This window comes from Alligator sinensis, unplaced genomic scaffold (assembly GCF_000455745.1).
Source record: "Alligator sinensis unplaced genomic scaffold, ASM45574v1 scaffold231_1, whole genome shotgun sequence".
In the NCBI taxonomy this organism is placed as follows: Eukaryota; Metazoa; Chordata; order Crocodylia; family Alligatoridae; genus Alligator; species Alligator sinensis.
The window spans coordinates 999,733-1,020,050 of record NW_005842003.1 but is presented as its reverse complement, the minus strand read 5'-3'; the positions used below and the strand labels follow the sequence as shown (position 1 = coordinate 1,020,050).

At 37.9% G+C, this 20,318-nt stretch overlaps 1 protein-coding gene across 4 annotated transcripts in view; it reads left to right on the top strand.

The window, feature by feature from the left end:
• Nucleotides 1-20,318, top strand: part of PCDH7 (protocadherin 7) — a 401,051-nt gene that overhangs the window by 369,496 nt on the left and 11,237 nt on the right. Inside the window, exon 2 of one of the 4 annotated variants that reach the window (XM_025201802.1) lies at nucleotides 17,878-17,915. The exons of 2 other annotated variants lie outside the window; for them this stretch is intronic. In XM_025201802.1, the coding sequence (XP_025057587.1) occupies nucleotides 17,878-17,904 (27 nt within the window). In that variant the 3' untranslated portion in view covers nucleotides 17,905-17,915. Of the gene's footprint in view, nucleotides 1-13,864; nucleotides 13,941-17,877; nucleotides 17,916-20,318 lie in introns of those variants that run through there. One more of the 4 variants, XM_025201799.1, reaches the window with a different exon arrangement.

The following is a 20,318-nucleotide window of genomic DNA, read 5'->3' as shown; positions in this document are numbered from 1 at the left end:
AAAGTCCTCCCCAAGTCCTGCATTTGGGATGCAACAGCTGCATGCAGAAATACACAAGGGGATGACTGGCTAGATTGCAGTGCTGCAGAAAATGACTTTGGAGTTGCAACAAACCGTAAGATGAATTTGAGCCAATAATGTGCTCTTGTTACAAAGGAAGTCAATAGCATACCAAGATGTATTCATTGGAATGTCACTTACAAGTCAAGAGAAGTGATTTTTTTCACTCTCTTGAACACTAATGAGTCCTCACCTAGAGTACTGTTTTCAGTTTTGGGCACCATAGTTCAGAAGACGTGTGGACAGAATAGAAAGAGTCTAGCAGTTAACGACTAAAAGGAGAAGAGGTCTGAGAAACATGATTAATGAGGAGAGATTAAAAAATTGAGATTACTTAGGCTGGAGGAAAGAAGACTGAGGGTGGATTTGATGAGTCTTCAAACACATGGAGAATGACCATTAAGAGGATGGTGATAGACTATTTTCTGTGAACGCAGAGGGCAGAACAAGAAGCAGTGATCATGGATTGAACAAGGGAAACAGGTTGGATATTAGGAAGAATTTTTCTCATTGTGAGGGTGGTTAAGTATTGGAATAGAATACCTAGAGAGGTTGTGTAATCTCTGTCCTCAGACTTTTTACATCATATTGGACAAACCCTTCTCCTGGATGATTTAGATAACTCTAGACCTCCTAAGGTCCCTTCTAGCTCTACTTTTCTATGGAAATATATATTAAATACATTTTAAATATATTTTAGCCAAATATCAAGTTATTCTTATGGAATCAAAAATGTAGTTTATGTCTACCAGATGGAAGATTACTATCTTGGAAAGCAATGACCCTAGAATATGACTTTGGATGTCATTGTAAGTAATCCTCTCATTCTAAACAAACAATGCATTGCTGTTGCAGAAAAATACTTAATGAGTTTCTATGTTTTATAAAAAAAAGAGCATATAAAATAGGAGAGAAGGTATCTTACATCTATACTCAGCTTTAATAAAACTGATACTAAAATATTGGCATCATAATGTATTCAGTTCTGATATGTACACTTAAAAAAAAAAGAATGAAAAATTGGAGAAAGTTAATAGAGGGCCACATGAAATAATCATGGGTCTAGAAAACAAGCCTGACATTGAGGGTTAATTAGCTCAATCTATTTAATTTACTAAAGATAATGCCAAAAGGTAACCTAATCATATGGGGAAAGAGATTTCCAATTGCAGACAAGATCCAATGGGTAGAAGTTGAAGGCTGACACATTCAGAAATTAAAAACTAGGCCGTGTTTTCTAGCAGCAATGTTAGAACTACTTGGTGATATTATGGAATCATTATTGTTTGTTGTTTTTAAAATAAGATTAGGCATCTTTTCAAAATTCATGCTTTATCCTGCATCTAGAAAATATCTTTTGGCCAGTGTATTTATGAAGAATGGCTAGATGACCACTGAGTTCCCTACTGGCTTTAATGTCTTTGACTATTTCTGTTAAATACATTTCTTTCTTTTAGTATTTTTAATTAAATAAATAATGACATTGTAATAACGGAAAGTAAACAAATTGGTGAAAGTTATGGAGGCCTAAATACTGAGTAATATTATTCATTAATCTCTTATACAGTATGAAGAATTAAAGCAAAACATTTTTAATGTAATATGTCTAGTGCTTAAACAGACTGATAAGAAACATGAAATGAAAGTCAGCCTAGTTAGACTATTTCTAACGGTCTGGTAACCCATGTTTAATCATACTAGTTAGTGAAACATTGATTAGTGTTATAAGTCTAGCAATGAACAGATAACAAGGGCATGAGTGTGAGAGAAATAGAGTAGGTGCTTTGCATGATCTGCATCAGTCATGTTAGAGACTCACTTAGAAGACTTCTAGGTCACCGGCACTAGTGCATGTTATTGGTTCTGAGAAGAAGAGTTAGTCAATCAAATGGCTAATATTCTTTGTGTTACTTTTAGATCATGTTAATAAGTGACTGACAGTCATTATTTGCTCCCTGCTATCACATCTTAGAAATAAATGCAAGGTTTTCATTTGTGCAATTATGGAAACTAGCAGACTTGAAATGCAACTAGAAACAAAATGTTGAATCCTCCTGTTCACACTGAGAAATCTAGAATCAGTTGTCATCTTACATTTATTTTAAAAGACTTTAAGGGATATTGAAAATTTTCCAAGAGGAACTGATGGCTCTGGATTTCAAACTATTAATCCTGTGAGAACAAGGTGATGATGAGATAAATGTGAATAATTTGCAGAACAAAGGGATATATCAATAAACTCAACCGCATTTTGATCAAATGAAATCAAATATGCCACTTTAAAGCATTTATTGATGTGTGTGTGTGTGTGTGTGTGTATCTGAACTATTAGCCTAGAGAGAATATTAATAGCCAACATAGTTCAATATTTAGTACTTGCTTTGGAATTTAACTGGTCAATTAAAAAGCAGAAGAGAAACCTTGTCTTTCAAATGGAGGAAGGATTTACATTTCTCATGCCCCAGCTAAAACGAGGGACCTTTTGTGCATGAGACAACTTTGAACATAGATCTGTTGCTTGAATTTCTGGTATGCTGTATCTGAGTTACTGGTTGCAGCTTTAGTCATCAAATCTCTTCCTTAGCTCTGTTCCCACTAAGATACCATATTATGTTTCTACTCATTTTATTTCTCTTGCAACAAAGCAATAAACTTTGCCATTTTATTGACAGTTTGCGACCCTGGGAATTTTAATTGTAACATTTGGCTTGATACTACCAACCTAGATTTTAAAAAAATTAACACAAGTCAGTACTTTAGGTCACAGTAAATATTTATAATTAAAAAAAATAACAGAATAAAGTCAACTGTCATGAATTATGTTTTCCTTAAATGTGCTAAAACACAGTAATATGGATATATAAGTCATCTGCTACAGAGATGACTACTTATATTGACTACAAGAAAAAGCTCTCTTTAGAAACATACTTTGATATCAAGAAGTTAAACAATTTTAGTATTAAAATACCATGGATTATTCATACATAAATGAGCAGGTTTGAAACTCTCTGCTTTTTGTTTGAACCTGCATTTGCCCTTTGTAATTATTCCCTGTGTATCAGGCTCTACCAACAGACTGAAAAATCAAAGTATATATTTAGTATATTTTAGAAAATGATCCCTCTTTTCAACATGCATTCCTTCCTCAAATTTCAGATGGTTGATAAAGCTAGAAATTAAATTTATTTTGTCAATAAAGGATTAATATTTTCCTACTAAATTTAACTTCGTGACAGGTGACAGCTGAGTTCTTGACAATAGCTAATAATCAGCAATTTAGTTTGGATTGCTTTTATGAGATACTGCTTTTGAAGTAGTTATCTTTTTCTTAAACAATGCCATTTATATATATCTGTTACAGGCTATGAGGTCGTATGATATCCTGGATTCTAAACATATGAGGAAGAGTCCCTCTGATGTTTATAGCCTTTAAAATGAACTGTTTCAATTTTCCCAAAAATTGCTTCCTGTAAAGAATAACCACATAATTTAAAAGAGTAACTAGGATAGAATTGTAATGCAAGTATTTTGATGCATTTGGTGGATTTTCTTGAAATAAAATGACTAGTAGTTTTATTACTGATACTTTTCATTCTAACCAGGATTTGCATAACAACTTTAATTAGTTTGTCTAAATTTCATTTTGAAAACGGCAGCAAATATTAAGCATGAAGGAGGTAATTATACTATTTGGGATAATAGTCAGGTTTACAGTCTGGAATAGCAATTCAAAACACTACATAAATATCATTATAATTGCTTAGATCTTGTTTAGACTAAAGCTGTTTTCCTTTTAAACTTTGCTTTAAAGCTTCCTTTTTTTTACAAGTAGGCATCATTTTACAAACACGAATGCCTCTTTTATGTTTTTTTTAACCTTCCTTTGTTGTCCTTCTTAAAAAAAAAACCCACAACCCTTAATTGAAAATAAAAACTTGAACAGAAGGAGTAATTTCAGAGGTGTATGACAGTGGGTGCGTCTACACATGATGCTACATTACTGTAATGATGCACTATGGCAGCATAGCTTGTCACTACAACACCATTGTATTGGCAGGCACAGACCATGATGCTGATGCTATGTCACCTCAGTGATGAACTACCTTGCTACAGCACATCCCTATGGTGACATAGCTGCTAAAAATAACCATACATCTGCAAGATGGCACAGTAATGGCTGTTACTGCACCATCATTTAGTACTGCCTAGTCTCTACTCACCTCTGTGCCCACTAAGTAGAATACAACTGAAAGCGTGGTCAACTTTGAAGACCAACAATATTTGCTGAAATAGGATGCCTTGTTCAGCTAATTACAACTGCACCCCTTTTTTGTTCCACGGACTGTAATGTTTTATATAACTTTCTGTGTTTAGTTAAAATCTGCTTGCCTGTAGATAGGTAGATAATCTACAGTTTTGAATAGGGTGTATATTTTGGGGGGAAAAAAATGTTAATACATAAGCCAGGTGTTATCTGGCTTGAATCTGTGAAAGATTAATTTCACCCATAGATTTAATATATATGAAAATTTTAACATTACTCCATGCTGCACTTGTGTTTCCATTGTAAACTGAATTTAAACCCCTACTATTCTCACCCGTCAGCTCAGCAGCAACAAAGCTGAATCTGGTCCAGTCATTTTGTTTTTATGCTCGAATTTTCTCGTAGTGTTTGTCTACAGCCCCTTGGATTTTATCGGCATCACCTGCAATTCTAAGGTAGTCTAAAGTGTTAGTCAGGCTCAGGACTGTTTAACTTCCAATATGACAAGTTCAGATGTATTCAGCCTGGCTTGCTTGCACAGTTTTGCACCTCCTCTGCTCTAAAGCCTATAAATAAATAGTATCAGCTTCAAAACTGAGAGGTGAGGCTTGTGGCATTTACTCTGGAAAACTACAGGAAATTAAATCAGAAAAGTAAAATGTAAAAAGAGCAGACTTGGTGTCTTTTTTTCCTATTCCTGAAGACCCCTTGTAACTAATATAAATCTACATTTTTTGTTTGCCCCCATTTTCTATTTTTTTTAATTCTTTTAGCAATTATGTTCTTATAAAACAAATGAAGGAGAGTCCATCAAATATAGCATCAGCCATCTTTCACATAGATTAGATTTTTGTCTGGTGAATATCATTCAGAATCTTGGACATGGGAATCATCTGTGTATATGGAGGCTATTTATTGTTGATCTACCATATTACAGAGGCAAATTTAGAGTTCCAGAATTTGATAAAACTCCCTTACTTATAGTAGGCAAAATGTAAAACATATGAACAAAAAATCTGAGAGACCTTTGTTCACCCAAAACTCCCAGGTGAAATCCTGATACCTGATTCTGAGCTCATATACATAGGTTTTGGATGTGGATGTGGAACTCCAGTGGACTGAGTGGAGTTAATTTTAGTTCCCAGTTCTTTTCACTGGGGAGATAAAAATTGGACACTGCATTTGTAATATAAAATTGGACCCTTGGTAACTAAAACGTCTGGGTTTTTTTAGAAATTTAAATGAAGTTTAGATTGACTAGATTTCTAAATCCTTTGTTCTAATGATATAGTACACCTTATCAAAGTTGTGCCTTAGGTATATATTGCCTTTCCCCAGAAGACCAATTAGGTCACCCTGCACCAGTGACAAAGTCTCTCAGACCTTTATTAAAAGAATGATTGCTCAGATCATACATTGCCCAGATCATTCTTCACCAATGAAACTGAGGCCTTAAAATATGTCAGAATGCAAAATATGGTTAATTATAAAAATTTTAAAAGCTCTCTTTTGTAGAATCAAAGCAAAATTGCCTGCAGCTAAATAAAATCTTATAAAGTAAGAAATAATAACTTAATCTAAAGTATCAGTCACCAGATAAATTAAATTATACTTCATTTTTTGCAGTACTGACAAGGTTTTTCCCCTAGAAATAGGCATTTTGTATAAAACTGCTGCAAATTAAAGCTTTACATAATTAAAAATGTGTTAAACGCTAACAATTAGAATAGCTTCATTTTACAACATAATCAATTGCTAAGTATTTGCTGCTAGTTTGTTATCCTAACAGAAGATATCATTGTTATCAAATCAAATCAAATCAGAATGGTTTCAACTATAGAAAATATATTTTCTCTATTTTGGTTTGAATTGATGGCAATATATACTATGTTAAATGCAGAGAATCACTGCTAGTGAAAGACAAAAAATGTTTAATCTATTGGAACAGTAATTGGTACAGTATTTCTCCAATGACTTGATGAAACAAGACTTCTTCACTTTTATGACTGATGCCATGTTCTCAACATACTTAAGTTTAAAAGTCACTGGAAATAATGTCTTTTTTGGAGGTATTGTTCAGAATTCTATAACAGAAGCAACCAGACATACATACCTATTCCCATAAATGACCTAAATGTTGAGTTATCAATTTACTTAGGAATTTAATGTTACATGATTAAAAGAGTTGAACAAATCTTTATTATCATTTGACAGTTATTTGGCCCATATCTGCACTCTGGTAGTGTTATCTGTAGGCAGATCAGAGCTGTACACTTGTACAATAAATCAAGGGCGTAAGATATTGATGTTAAGTATGATATGCTACCATAAAACACTGAACTATGTCAAGTATCAAATCAAATGTATATAGCAGAATTTATCTGATGTGGATGATTGGCATCTGAGCAAAGTATGTAAGGAATGAGAGTAAAATTCAACTTATTAAGTATGATCCTTACAGCAAAATAAGGAAAAGCTGTCTTTCAAGAACTTTGCTTGAAGCATGAAAATTGTTAAAGGGCATCCTAATTTAGCCAGTTCACAAAGCTATCTGTGATGGCAGGAAAAGACTCTTTCTTGAAATGGATGCCTCATTCTCTTTCCCCCAGTAGCTATTCTGAGTCTTTTGTCTATTTATATTCATTATTGTTGCTGTAAGAACAGTGCTGTTTTTCATTACTTCATTGGCATGAGATGCGCTGATTCAGTTTTGCTGTCAATTCTGACCTCTTTCCATACCTCCCCCACTTTCAATGATTAAAAACATTAAAAAAAGAAGAAATAAATAAAGACACATCATAGCATGTTTCTGTAGCAATGCAAAATGTTTAACAGCACTCAAGATAAATGAAATTGGGGTGCATGGTATAAATTTGGTATGTTACTGAATACCTTGTAAAAAATCATTTAGTTTTTTATGATGTTATCATATGGCCAGTATGTTTTCACATACCTTAAGTATAATTTGGAAACTTGGATGCAAACACAAATAGCCCTGTCAAAACTAAAGATTCTTACAATATTATCTGAAGCAGCACACTGAAGAACAAAACAAAACTAATATAAATATTAACATGATGAATTTATTATTGTAAAGGGTTTTTTTTATATAATATGAGCCCCCGTTCCCAAATGTACAAACAGTTTCCAGGCTTCCTGGTTTCTGGTTTAAAAAATCCATAAATTGATAAAATTCATCTATTAAAAAGTGCTTCTGCATCTCTTCCATTTGGCATTGGTCTGATGCTAATTGTGAGCACTGATCTCAAGATAGGAAAATTAAGTTATCTAATTAATAGTCATTCTAATAAGGTGTAAAATAATTCGATAAAACACAATTTTTTTTCAAATGGCTTTCTTTTTAAATATTAATAGTTTGGATCAAAAATATTTTTAAAACACTTGAATGAGAGTCATTTGATTTAATGAGATTAGTAAAGCATCTAGTAATACACGTTCCATCAGCACCAATACGGTTGCCTTCCATCTTATACAGTTTACTATGATATTATTCAGTTTCTTTCTAAACAGGCTTTCTCTTTGAGATGATTTGCTTACATAGAAGAACTAAGTATGGCTGACAACTGTTCTTTGTCACATGGGAACTAAATATGTAGGTCCTGGAACATCTGAAGACCATGACCCATGAGTTAGAGTTAATGAATGGAAATGATGATAACGAGCATAATGACAATGTTGATGATAGCTTTTCCAAACAGCATTCTGCTCAATAAATAGTGAATACTTCAGGTGACTGGTTGTTAGAAATGGAGTCTTTTTGCCCTGGGGTCACTACTTCAAATCTGATCTAGATGGTAAAGACCAATAGTTGGACCATCTGATGTTTATTTAGTGGACCATATGAAATAAACTAGCTATAGTCTAATGACTATTATAACTATTATGCCACTGTTTAAATTCACAAGAACCTTTATGTCAAATGATTATCACAACAGAGACCCATGGACTGAACCACTAAGAATTTAGTTTCCTCTCTGTATATAATCTTTCTAAAACAATTTATGTTGAGCTCTGGAAGGCTGGTGAAACTAAAGCTGAAGTAGAGCGTTAAAGAAAGTGTTTGCTTGAGTAGGTGTTATATGATGAGTGATGAATAGTGGTGGGTGACTAACAGAGATGAGATTTTAAATTATATCATCCCAATTAAAGACTATCTTCTGAAACATTGAATGATATGGACCTTTTATAGGTTGGTATTAAAACATATTGCATGCAATTTAGTGATATATTAGCTAAACATGTTAGTTAACAATATTTAGCAAGATAGCAAGTTAAAGACTCACTTGTAGGCAAAATACTGATAACCCTAATTATTTTGTCTAAAATCCAGTTTTCATCAAAATAGAGGGAACTACCGTGGGTGTATCTGGGGAGTGGGGATGTGCAGTGGTACAGTAGCAAACCCCTTTGGCTGTACCATATAAGTGTGCTCTCAGAGCAGGGGATGGTCAGAGCCACTAGCTTCATGTGGCTCTGGATCCCAGGGGATAAGTAATGTTACCTCTCATTCTCTTCTTTTCCCTGCCACAGAATTCAGTGGGGAGAGTGAGAGGTTGGGGAAAGAGCAGCAGCACTCACCTTTTGGGCTTCAGAGCCACATGAAAGTCATAGTTCTAAACAGACCCCACCCAATCAGCTGGTGAGCTCAGAGCTCACTGCTCACATGAGACATTCAAAAAGCGTGAGCCTGAATTGATTCAATCTTTGTAGGTTAGTTTAACCTGGCTAGGCTAAACTGGTTTGAAACCAGACAGACATTCTATCTGGACTGAGGAAATTCAGGCACATGCCTGCAGTGACTCAGGCTAGAAGCCAGAGAGCACTAGAGCAGCCCTCCCTTCCCTTCCAGAGAGCTGAGCGGGGAAGGTGTGGGGGGCGGGACTTGGCCAGGCCCCAGCAAGAAGCTATGATTAGGGAGGGATGTAAACCCAAACCCTGCCTGAACCGTCCCAGGTTTTTTTCCTACTGGCTGCTCAAGGGGAGTGTTGCCAGTCCCCAGCCCTGGACTAGCACTCTGAGGCAAGGTGGGGTGGGGAGGGGAGGAGTGCAGTAGATGATACAGAGTATTTCAATTTCCCTCCCTGCTTTGTCATACTGTCTCCAGTAAACTGACAGGCAAGCAAGCCAGCGGAGGGCTGATAGTGATAACAGTCTTTGTCACCTAATTAGCAAAACAATAGCCTCTCTCCATGACTTCAAACTTCTTAAACAGCTTACTGGCTGGTCTGTTGATTAGCTCCAAACAGCCCTAAGCAGTCATTGTTCTGTCTGCATGCCCCAGTGAAATTGGAGAGAGACACACAGAGACACCTTTTGGCATTAGCTAGCATACCACGTGCCCAGGGTCTGTAGGGCTGGAGTCCCTGCTGTGGGAGATGATAGGGAGGGGGGCGGGATTTCCTGCTTGAGCAGCGAGGTCAGAGAGGATAGGGCAGGGGGAAGCCAGGCAGACCCTGCTGTGTCTGTAGGCTCTGCTGGAGCCTTACACAGCATTAGCTAGCATACCACATGCTGACTATGTTCCGTATTGTGACAGAGGAGGAAGGGATCCCTGCTTAAGCAGTGAGCGATGAGGCGGGGGAGCACAGAGAAACCAGAAGACCCTGCTGTGCCTGCAAGTCTGCCGGAGCTCTGGCCAGCGAGCAGAGGGGAGGGGCCATCTCTGCTGTGGAGCACACAGCCCTGCCCAGCCCAAAGAGTATGCCGGGATGCTGGGGGACTCTGATTTAGCTTAAACCAGCAAAGGGTCAGAGACAGATATTGCCTAAACTGGTTTGACCCAAATCAGTTAAGTTTGATATTACATTCAACCAGGTTTATTGCAAACCAGTTTCAGCCATTTTCAAACTGGTTTATGTGCACTGAATGTCTGTTTTGTTACAAGTTTAAACCAGTTTCTGATTATTTAAACTGGTTTATGGGTAATGTTTGTCCCTAGCCATGGAGCTCCAGCAGGAGCCCATGCTTACCAAACTGTGAAGTCAGAGCTCACTGTACATGTAGAGCATAGCCAAAGCAGGTGTGGCCACACACTCCTTGCTCCATTCCTGGATCTGCTTCTAGGACCTACTACTCAATATTGAGTTTGATTAGCAACACTGTACTTCTGAGTTTTGTCAGTAAAACAAGAGAATGAAAGGGGAAGGGGAAATAAGAAGATTCAAAAATATTTTCTTATGCGTTCAGGCTAGAATAATGACTGCAGCTCCCTGGTGAAAGTGTCTTAGACTGTGATTAGAGACATTGATAATTAAGTCCTATTTTGAATGCCATTTAGATCGTTCTGCATTGATCATGCCCCATTCGGTCAATGTACACAGCTGGGAACTTGTAATTTTAGCACAAAAATCCTGATGCCTTTCATGGTTAACATGATTTATTTCAGTAAATGGGGGAAATATTTAATATCTTTTCCAAGTATCCTTTTAAAAAAATCTTTAAAATCTAACCTTAGCTAGTATGATTTATTACTCCAGACATTAGATAGGTTAAGTACAACAGCAGCCGAAGCATCTAACACCTATACGCTTTGTTTCCCTCTTCTGCTTCTTTCTGTCTCCACCAGCCATCTATATTAAAATCTTAATGTTAATTCCTCTGATCTCTTAGTTTGTCTATAGGATGTTCATAGCAATCCAGCTACTGCTGTAGTTCTGATAAGCAGTAGCTGAGCTGGGGTAAATCAAGAGTGTTAGGAATATATTTTGCCTGTTATGTTTCTCCTCAGCAACAGGCACTATGGATTATACTTCCATAATCAGGCAGAAGAGTCTGATGTTCTGATGTTCTATTCTATACAACATTAATACAAGGTACACAAAAGTCTCTATATTCTTTAATGCTCAGTGTTACTACAACTATTTTAAAAAGTTAATGTATTCTACTGATTGGGCACATCTACATGAGATACTACATCACTGCAGTGATGCACTACAATGACATAGCATTGGCAGGCACAAACCATGACGGTGATGCTACATCACCGTAGCGATGAGCTACCTCACTATATAGCGTGTCACTATGATGATGTAGCTGTTACTGCACCATCATTTTGTACTTCCTAAAGCAAGTACTAAATGACAGCACAGTAACACCTACACCATGGGAGGCACATGTAGACATACCCATTGTGTTTGATGGCGGCCTAGTTTCTCCCATCTATTGTCAAGCAGTAGTTTAATGATGTGTTGGTGAGCAGAGCATGGGTTCTGCCTAACAGAGAAGAGTAACCGTGTGGAATGGGGAGCTACTCACCCTCCCATTCACCACTCTCCCTGCACTTTCTGGCTCCAGCCTCAGCAGTAAGTACTCTAGGAAATGTAGTCCTGTGGAGCAGCAGTGCCTAGACTTCACTGCTTGGGGTGGGGGGAGAAGATATCACCTTATATTTTTTGCCTCACTTAGCATCAGTGAGCTCAGGCTGCTGCTCCTGTACAGTGCCTACTTGTGAAGCCTCTGGAGCCAGAGAAAGTATAGGGAGAGTGGAGAGAGGGACCAGCTACATCTCTGTTGTTAACCATTTTCCTCCTACTTTCTAAACAGAAACAGCTTGAAAAAAATACAGTCTAAAATCTTTCATAAGTTGCACAGGACTCAGTTGAAAGCATAAATTATTATGGGAGAGAGACCTCTCAATCTTAAAATAGAAGGTAATGTGCAGAACATGACTCAATAACATTCTTAGGAACATGGAACCATGGTCATTAAAGACAGCATGAAAACAGTTTAAAATGTGTAGGATACACTTCTTGAGAAATTAGAGATAGCTGCTAGGTGAAGTGGAATAGATTTACTACCATAGTTTAAAATTATACCATAAAAAAACCACATTAAGTACACAGTGGGCATACCTACACATTCATTAATGTGCTGTAGTCACTGCAATTAATGTAGTTACTAGGTTTAGTACCTGTATAGTCAAGTATTAAATTAATGTGTAGTAACCTGCATTACTGCACAGTAGTGCTGATGCACATCTTTTAATGATGCTATTGCGCAGTAGCTTAATAATACTGTGCAGTAGAATATTAGCACTGTTTGTGTGCTACTATGCACTATTATTAAGCTACTGCACATTTAGCATCTCATGCAGACATGCCCACCGATAAATAGAATGTGTATGGAAATCCTTCTTCAATGGAAAATAAAAAAGGAATAACTATACTATGCCTGCTTTTCAATCTACATACAAGTCAGAACAAGTGTGCCAAATATTTCTTCTACTGTGGTTATTTCTAGCGGTTCCAACTATAGCCCTCTTTATTTATTTATTTGTTTTCTGCCCCACACAAGTAAAACCTGTCAAAATAGAACAAAAAATGTCAAATATTGTAGGCTACAAGGAGAGTTTAGTGGGGCAAAAATTCTGGAAAAGCTCCCTGCCCACAGGCATGTATCATAAACCAGAGTCACCCTTAAGGATACGGGATTGCTTGGCAGTTCGAATGCAAGCTAGAAACCTGGTTTCAGTTCTTCGTTCTACCAAGTGATTTGGCAGTTTAAATGTGTGTCAGTTCCTTATGTGTACAGTGAAGAAAGTAACACATCCCTGCTTTCCAGGAATGTAGAGAGGGTTAAAGACGGTGAGGCACTCAAAGGCTTCAGAAATGGGGGTGATGCAAGCACAGTAGATATAGCTAGGCTCCAGCAGAGCCTCAGCCTTGCCAGCAGGCCTGCTGTCACAGTTACTAAAAATGTCAGCTCAACTCCATTTTTGTATTTGCAGGTGCTTTTCCTCTACTACTTTTTCTTTTGTCTTTACTTAGTATTCTGATTCCTTTATTTTTCCACTAGAAGATCTATTCTATTTCTTTTTAAAAAAAAATTATGCTTCTCTATCACTGTATCTGTTCCTTCTTGTTGTTAAGTAACAATTGATATTCTTCATCCTTGAATATATTTCACAGGAGGCAGTATCCCTTTGAGTCATGTTTATGGATATGCCAGAGCCTGTCTACTGTACCAGAGTAAGGGGAATTAGTGTTGTGCTTAATACTTAATTACTAATGGACTGTAACACAGATGAATCTGTCATAAATCTGTAACCATTCTGAGCTGATGTTTGTAATTAATTCACATGCTGTAATCTGTATACACAGCTGAAAATCAATAAAAAGTTAATGACAAAAAAACCCTTTCAACAGGGCATAAATCAAACCAAGAGATTCATTATGTTTCTCTATTTGAGTTTCCTTTTCATGAAGATTTTTCTACATTTAACTATAAAATAAATTAATTTCAGTGAGAAAAATAAGTTCTTACATTGAAAATAAAGTCCTAAAAGTCCTTAATTATCCTCTCTACTTTGTCACAGGGGATTTTTTACTAGATTCCACATAGACCAAGAGGACGTGTAATAGTGAAGTTACAATAAACTCAGGGCTATGGGTTTAGTCTTTAGGGGGGCAGATCCAGCAAAAATTCCCTTGGCTTTCCCAGGTGTGTAAGGGAGAACAATACGTTTTCCACAGTTTGCAGCAATAGACCTGCTCTTACTGTTTCATCTTTTGCTTTTTTCAGGTAGCTCTCATCTGAACGTCAGAGTTACATCATAATTCATTCTTGGAAGCCTAAATTTAAAAAAAACAGATTTCTTGCATCCTTTCCTTCATGCAACTATATTATGGTTAAATTTTAATAATCTGGCTGGGATTAAGTTCCACAACTTCATCACTCTTGGCCTTAACCTTTTCTAATAAATGCCTTCTTGCACTTTAAACAGCATTCCTCTCTTCTTGTCCTAACACGTTGCCATGTAAATATATGTAATATTCCATTACCTTGATAGCCACTGGAAGAAATATAAGATTAGTTGATTAAATATTAGCACTGTGCAAAGCTTCGGGCGGTGATTCGATTTGGAGGAGATTCAGGCCAATTTGGTGGCTGAATATCCAAATCCAATTCAAATCAGCAGACCAATTCAAAGGTCTGAATTGATTCAAAGCTCTCCAAATTTTTGGAAAAGATTTGGAGAGCTTCGATGATTTGGTCAGTCCATCGTGGCTACAGCAGGTAGCTGCAGCCGGATTCAGAGCTGGTAAGTACTAGGGGCGGGCGAGGTGGGGCTGAGGTACCCCAGCTCCCGGTGCTTTAAGAAAAAGCCCTCACACACCAGGTGCTGCTGGGCAGAGGCGATCCCTGCTGCCCCTCACTGCCCCCAATGCAAGGGGGCTCTGGCACGTGCCCCCTGACCCCCCTCATTCCCCTAGCCCCTCCATGGATGCCTCGCCTGGGCCAGCTCTGGCCCTTTAAGAAAAACAAAAAAACAAGAGAAGTCCCAGGACTCACTGCTCCTGCAGCAGCCTTGGTGCTTTGGGGGGCTTGTGCAGAGCCCCCCATGTGGCATGAGGCAGCAGGAGGCAGTGGGGATTGCCCCCCACCAGCAGGAACAGTGAGTGTGGGGGCTTTCTTGGGTTGTTTTTTTTTTTCTTAAAGAGCAGGAGCTGTGGCTGGCAGGGCAGCCATGGGGTGGCTGGGGGAGCAAGGGGGGTTGGGGAGTTCCTATAGAGCCCCCTGCACAGCATAGGGCAGCGGGGATTACCCCCCTGCCCAGCAGCACCCGTTGAGTTGAGGCTTTATTTTTAACAAGAGCTGGGGCAGGCAGGACAGCCATTGCTGGGTGGGAGAGTGAGCGGGGGATGGGCCTTGCTGATTTGGAGATTCAGAGATTTGGCAGGAGCCAAATCTCTGAATCAGATTCAGCTGAATTGATTTGGGACAGTGATTCAAATCACCAAATCGAATTACTGTCCCCTAAATTGGTTAAATCCAAATCTAAAGTGACTACTAGTTGCTTCGCATGGGCCTATTACATATGATCAAATTCTGACTAAATAGCATAGGATGCATTTTTCCATACAGCACTAAAGAGAGAATAAGAACTTAAGATGTTCCATACTGAGTTGGACCAATGCTCTATCTATCTCAGTATTTCATCTCCAACACTAGCAAGAGTGGATGCTCTAGAGCAGTGCTTCCCAAACTCTTCCCCAGTATGTCACCATTTATGACTCCATTTCCTCATCATGGCCCCTCACTCCCAAGACACAGCTCCCCACCCCCCAGATGCCCCTCACTCCCCACCCACAGCCCCCCACACTCCAGCTCCCCTCCCCCCCATAGCTGCTGGGGCTACAGGACCAGGGCCCTCTGCCCCTACCCCCACCCCCAGCAGCAGCTGAGTCCTGGCTGCTGCCTGTGGGAGGTGGTGGCTGCTATGGCCAGAGTGGAGTTTGGTGCCCTGCTTCCTGCCCCTCCTACCTCTCCCCATGGGCAGCATGGCCAGTGTGAAGCCCATGTGGGAGGTGAAGGATGTGGGCTACCCACTGTGGGCTCAGGGCTCTCTTCCATTCTGCCCTCCCCCTGGGGCCTCCATGGCCCAGCGGGCAGGAGAGAGGGGAGGTTCAGTGCCACTGCCAGGGACCCCATACTGGCTGCACTGCCATGGTGTGCGGTTCTTGGCATTGGCAGTGAGCTTCCCCATCCCACTGTGTTATGGAGGCCCCAGGGGGAGGGCAGCAGGGTGGGGAGCCCCAAGCTCACAGTGGGCAGCGTGCAACCACATCTGTCCCCACCACATGCCCAAATCTGGTAGGCATGTGCTCCCTCCCCAGGAGTGCACAACCTCATTCATATTGTTGCAACCCCAAGATTGGGAGCCACGGTTCTAGAGGAACAGCATTGAACTGAGTATATCTAGAGTGATCTATTCCCTGTTTATTATCTTCCCTGGCACCCATGGGAATGGGATTGAGAATCCATGAGAACAGGAATATTCCATTTACACATCAGTTTCATGATTTGTTTAATATTTCTTGTCCATCATATTTAAGAGTGATCAGGATTATCTTTTGCATATTTGAACTTCCTGGGACAGGCTTTGAAATCAAACGTTTTAGTTGAATTACAATGCTTTAGGTGAAGAAACTGCTGTCTTGTGTTCCTTTCCCTTACTGTATGTGCAGAACATAAGAGACATTTTTTTACTTAGTTCATAAATAATAGATGATGAGCATTCATCATCTAACAATTCTGTATCCAAAACCTGACCATAATTTTAAACATGCCTGATCATACTAAATTCCTATGTGCATTTTTGAGACAAACAGGTATATCATGGGCAGATAATTAGGCCTCTCTTTCACTGGACAGGATTTCACATAATTAAATGGAGCTTTTAAGCATGGCATAAAGGCTAAATGAATCCCTTAAGTCATTGCTAGTTTTCATTCCGCAAGGCAACTTTTTCTTGACAGTTACTTAAAAAGACAAGTAGTCTCAAGATATTTGTTTTCCCCTTCAAATTCTCATGCTGAGTCCTGCATTATTTAGAGGATCATTAACATGCACAGCATGGAGAGGTTTTTTAACTTTTTCCCCCTATTTGAAAGCAATTTAATACACATTAACAGGGATTCAGCACACTTTACACTTTTTGTTCAAGATCATTTGGACTAAATTATGTCTTGTAACAAAAAAGACGACGCAGTAGTAAGAAAGAAACCTACTTATGCAACCCTCCTAAGAGATGATTTAGAAATGCTTCTTTTATAAAAGAATTGCTACTATTTAATATTTGCCAGTGGCACACTATTTCTTAGTTCCTGTGTGCAAGAATGACAGAATCTTAAGAGTCCATAAGGAAAAGAACTATGGTGTAAAGTAGATTTGTTTGAAGTGTTTCATTTTTAACACCGGTTATGTCAAGATAAGCAGTTAATAAATGCCCCATAGGATAGAATTATTCGTTAAAAGAATATATGCAATATTCTAAAAGATGCAAAAGAAGCAACACAAGATTCCTTCTTAAAATTAGTCAGTAATACTTTTAATATATAATTATGAATTTTAATCGTAATCTTAAAAATAAAACTTAAGGCGTCCATAGTAATTTGTGTACCCTTACAGTAGTGGATAAACTTAACAACAAAACTTCCACCTTTATTGCATCAATTATCTCCCTATCTCTACCACAGTCCATTATAGCATCTCCCATAGAAATTCAGTGCCTCCTAAAATTAGGTTTTTCATTTATAGATGGAAATGTTTTTTTCATGATCATATACCATAATTTGCTTGCATATCCATATAATATTGCTGAGAACAACTCCCCAAAAAAGTTTCCTTTGTATGAAAGTTATATGCAACTGTATAGTCAGGAGGAAATACAGAGAAAGAGAGAGAGAGCACGCACTATATCTTTATGAGAGAGAGAGAGAGAGATATTTACACAGTTTCCAATCCCACTCCCCTCCCCCTCCCCAGACACCTATAGCAAGATTTATTAGTATTCCAGCCCAAAGTTCTTTGCTAACCAGTAAAATAGTATGGATCTGGTACCAAGAAACTGAATTTAAAAGATGTACAGAATATAGTTGAAACAAGGTTATAATGGATTCTAGTCATGCTAGGTCACTTGGCCAGGATTATCAGTGAAATTATGTTGATGTTTGAGCCCTGGGTCAGACTTTTCTGAAGTCATCTGTAGGAGGAATGACATTCTAATTGTTTCATGAATTGTTTTATTCCAGAGTTTAAGCACAGACACGTTTTACTGAAAAACCTAAAGGTATGCAATTTGACACAGTGATAGATTAACACTTTAGCATTAGACCAGCAGAACAATTAGACAATGTAAATGTTCCTTCATCTTAATGTCTATATGGCTTTAGGAATCCACATTAAGATCTACTTTTTGAAAAGATCGGTTGCCATTTTACTGGTAGAAATAAATCAGACTCTCCGAGTTATAAATGGATTGCAAGAAGGCTCATAACAATTACACTTAGCTCTCAAAAAATAAAATCTAGGGAGTTACTTTAAATGCAGGATTGAATATTAGACTGAGTAAATTTAGTACAGTATTTTGAACAGTAGATCCCACCATTATCATTAAATTCAGAACTAACTAGTCTTGTAATATATTTGAAATTTATATTAATGCAAGAATGAATGAAATACCAAAACATGAGTTGCAGTTGAAATATTTAATAAAAGGAAAATAACTGATTCATAATATGGTACCTTCATACCATTAGCTATTTGGCATCCTAAATTACTGTTGCTTATGTAGATTTAGGTTCCAGGCATGCATGCAATTGTATATAGGAAATTCAAGTTCTGTAACGATCATAGTCACTTACTTTGGCTACAAGAACCTAGAGGAGGCCTGTTAATTAAACAGCCAACTGTACAGTGCTAGTATAAGATATATTTCAGTTACTCTTCATATACCTTGAATCCTTGCAGATCACGGATCCAATGCTAAGAGTCTAGTATAACTTGTAAATGAGAAGGTTTTTCTGCATTCACCCAAGACTTAGATGAGTGGCTACACAATGCATTACCATAACCTGCTAGGAGGCATTTGTGCTTGAAATAAAAAAAACAGACAAGCCATGATTTTATTACTTTAGTTCTTTGTTTACCTGCCTAAAGGCAAGTAAATAGCTACTAAGCCTATTCTACCTGATTAATTAAACTAAGAAGGAGATGCATCTAAATCTAATGTCAAGTAGATGAATGAAGACACTAGGTGCTTGTTGTAAAAGGAAGCTAGTAATCCTGATGAAGTGCAGGATAAATAAAACTAGAACTTCATCCTAAATATCACATCTGAAAAACAGGTATAATTGAACTTTATAGCCAGATTTTTTACTTTTTTATACCTTTGTGATCTCATTACCTCTAGTTGAAACTAATGTTAAGTTAGTACAGAAAACCTTGAAGGGACACACCTAGGGATAAATGATAGCCCACCTTGAGATATCAGGGGATGAAGCTTGCCATCAAGAGACTACACAAATGATTAACAATGCAATTTTTTGTTAAACTTAATGTCATCATCAACAAAACAGCTATGACTGATGACAAAAATATTGAAATGCTAACAATAGATACCCACAGAATTTATATCACATCAGTCTACAAACCACCAAACAAAACCCTTAAATTTACTAGTCCATCAAATGGCAGTCATGATAAAACATGACTGATTAGCAATTTTACCAGCCACAGCATCAACTGGGTATACAACACAACCAACCAAGTTGGGGAACAGGTTGAAGTATGGGAAGAAGCTTCCCAATTATATTAATAAGTGCTACAACACCAAACTGGCATTTGATACCTGGATTCTGTAACAAAACCATTTTAGAACCTATTCCCCACTCACAACATAGACCAATCATCTTAAAAATCAAAGCAGTCGTAATAGCAATCTTCATTTCCCTGTGTTGCCACTTCAACTTCAAGAAAGCAAAGTGGAATGATTTTATCAAACATCTTGATGCTGCAGTAGTAAACATCAAACCAATACCATAAAACTATGAGCAATTTGAAAAAAAGCTATGTAACATTTCAGAAAAACATATTTTGAGAGGCTGCAGAATGAATTAGGTACCAGGACTAACCAGCCAATAGATACACAATTGGCCAATAGGCACACAAAAAGAACAGGCTGTACAAAGCAGACCTGTTTGCTGAGGAAACTATGACTGCAGGAAAAGATCTGGTTGCTACACTAGTGGAGGAAGGAAAGAAGTCATGGCAGAACCACATTGAGAATGTGGATATAAAACATAATAGCACTTAGCAACAACTCCCAAAAAAGAAAGAGCAACACTATAATGTCACTACAAATCAGGTCCTATATCAAGTCATTGAAAATGGTGGGGCACCAAATAAACTACCCAATCCTCAAACAAACTGGCTTCCACCCAGGGAAGTCATGCGCTGGTCAATTATTAATCATCACATAACAGCCAAGATGGCTTTGAAAAATAAATGGTCACTGGTGATGTATATGGAAACCTGTTAGCAGCTTCTGATATGGTAAACCACCAGAGACTCCTTGCAAAAATACATGACAAAAGGTTACTAATTACTACATGTAATGTGATCCTTGCTAGAAAATCTATGATTTTATGCTGAATTATATGCAAATCAGAGCTGTGACAAAAAAAAAAGAATG